Source organism: Bolinopsis microptera, chromosome 11, assembly GCF_026151205.1.
Source record: "Bolinopsis microptera isolate Bmic1 chromosome 11, MBARI_Bmic_1.0, whole genome shotgun sequence".
Lineage (NCBI taxonomy): Eukaryota > Metazoa > Ctenophora > Tentaculata > Lobata > Bolinopsidae > Bolinopsis > Bolinopsis microptera.
In genome coordinates this window covers 7,787,447-7,789,891 of record NC_087082.1, presented here as the reverse complement: position 1 = coordinate 7,789,891, position 2,445 = coordinate 7,787,447, and the positions used below count along the sequence as shown (strand labels likewise).

General features: G+C 41.6%; 1 protein-coding gene across 1 annotated transcript; it reads right to left on the bottom strand.

Moving 5' to 3' along the window:
• Window positions 1-212: 212 nt before the first annotated feature.
• On the bottom strand, window positions 213-1,565 carry LOC134823598 (melatonin receptor type 1A-like). The gene has a single exon (XM_063835131.1). The coding sequence runs from the start codon at window positions 1,563-1,565 to the stop codon at window positions 213-215; it is 1,353 nt and encodes a 450-aa protein (XP_063691201.1).
• Window positions 1,566-2,445: the final 880 nt, after the last annotated feature.

Sequence of the window (2,445 nt, the reverse complement as noted above, 5' to 3'; positions counted from 1 at the left end):
GCTAAGAACTCTTAATAGTAAATCGCAAATTGTTAGTACCTGCATTTTTGTCAGATTTATGATAGATTATTGGAGCCAAAGTTAGCTTATAGCACATTCACGGAAACTACCGTTTAAATTACCACACTGACGGTATGTCTTGATGTTGTTGAAGATGACATATAAAAGTCATTTGATGGGGGTTGCCTGTGACGGTTAAGATACACTTAGTTCTAAATTTCTACTTCTTGAATGATGTCGTCTTCAAGGTTCAGTCGCTCAGGAGAAGACGCTTCAGGCTCAACTTGCTTGCAGTTCTGCTCCGATTTAGACATGGAAGATGAGGATCGCTCGTTCGCATCACCTCGGAAAGTTTTACTTTTATTACTGCTCTCGCTCAAATCCTTGACAGTGGAAAGCTTGCTGAGACTCCGCCTGGGTGACATCTGTTTGCTAGGAATACCCATAGAAGCAGTTGAGTTTGATTTAGAGGACCTGTTGCCTTGACCTCTAGATTCGGAAATACAGGATCGCGAGGTTGCCTTTTCTCGGGGTACGGTAACAGAAGAAACACCGATGCTATCCATTAGCGAATTTCTAGCGTTAGAGTAACACCGGGACATGAGCTTTATGAGGAAAGCTTTGAACTTTGGGTTGGCGAAGCAGTATATAATAGGATTACCACAACTGCTGACCAGGAACGCGTTACCTGCAAACCTCATGAAATGGTGAGAACGGATGAAGCCGCTGAAGAAAGATCTGAGAAAGTCAATAGTGATGAGGGGGGTCCAGGTAGTGATAAGCAAGCCAGAGATCAAGTAGATGGTGTTAAATCCTCTTTTGGAGTCAGTTTCTTTCTTCTCCTTGATGGCTTTTCTGAGGTCCTTTGTCTTTTGCTTGGAGTATCTCAGCAGCATAAGGTTGGTGAGTACAATGATGTTGAAGGGTGTTCCCATGAAGAGGATCAGGTGGACTTTCAGAAGTAGTGGGTAATCAGGATCCTCCACATTGAAGTAGCAGAGTGGAAAGGAAGGGTTAAACTGGGGGAGTGTTCCGGCTGGGGCGTGTCCTATGAACATGATATTAGCCACGAACGAGACGATCCATATAGCAATCACACTAATGACAGCGTGCTTCTTCTTAAACTTGCTCATCTGCATAGGACGATAACATCTAGCAATCCTGTGCAGGGAGATGCTCATAGTGAGTAGGAAGCCCACAGGACTGAGGAAGGAGACCAGGTATCCGTACACCACACATGTCCAGTACCCCAGAAACCAGCCTCTCATGATGTGAGTGAGAGCGCAGGGAGCCGTGATGATCACTGAGTAGATCAGATCCGCCACCGCCAGCTGCTGAACAAAGAACACCGTCACACTGTCCAGGTTAAAGGCAGAGTACTGGCTCCCTGCGAAGATCACAACACTGTTCCCCAAGACACCAAAGACAACAAGCAGCGTTTGCCAAACAGCCAGGATCACGGAGATGGAGTAGGGAGTAAGGCGGAGGTAGACCTCGTTACACTCGTCTAGGTGCTCCTCCCCGCCTTCGCAGTCGTAGAATAACGACACGTTACCTCCAACCATATCCTGTCCTACGAGAAGAGGAGGTGTTACAATGGTGTTACAATGGTGTTACTATAGTGTTACAATGGTGTTACTATGGTGTTACTATGGTGTTACTATGATAGTTCTTTCATTCAAATTTCTGATTGTTTCTGATAGACTCAGTGAAGACAGATTCTAATGAAAATAAAGAGCTGAATAACGTATCGATATTTCTACGTCATATACATATTCTGAAATAGTATTAATTCAAATATAACGATCAATATTTACATTAAAAATTTGACGACGAAATTTATTTCAAACAAAATATACAACTGTAAAATATTTATCCATTGTAAAATAATTTTTAACGAAATCGGAGCAAATATGAACATAAAATTTAACAAATAAGGCCCATCTGAAAATTAACGAATAGTGTGACGTGTACAGGAGATAAAAGATTAAAAGAGATAAGATTAAAGAGAGAGATTACTATGGTTACCACGGAAGACACGTTACCAATTACCATCAGCCATATCCTCAGCGTCCTACGGATGATACAAATTTATGTAAGGAATTTTCAATAATGACTAACATTTAAAATTGACAGTGACTTAAATTGTACATTATATTTACGGACAAAAAATCTTGACGCAGAATTATCTTTTTTATTGTAACTACATTCCTGATAATATTATTACATTCTTGTTAAGATACTGAAAGGTAATGAGTTTCAGTACGACAATTCAGGTATTGCAAAGCCATACAAGTTAACAGTACGTCCACGATGATACGTCAACTATGCCACAATGGTCCACAATGGTCCACAATGGTCCACAATGGTCCACAATGGTCCACAATGGTCCACAATGATCCACAATGGTCCACAATGGTCCACAATGGTCCACAATGGTCCACA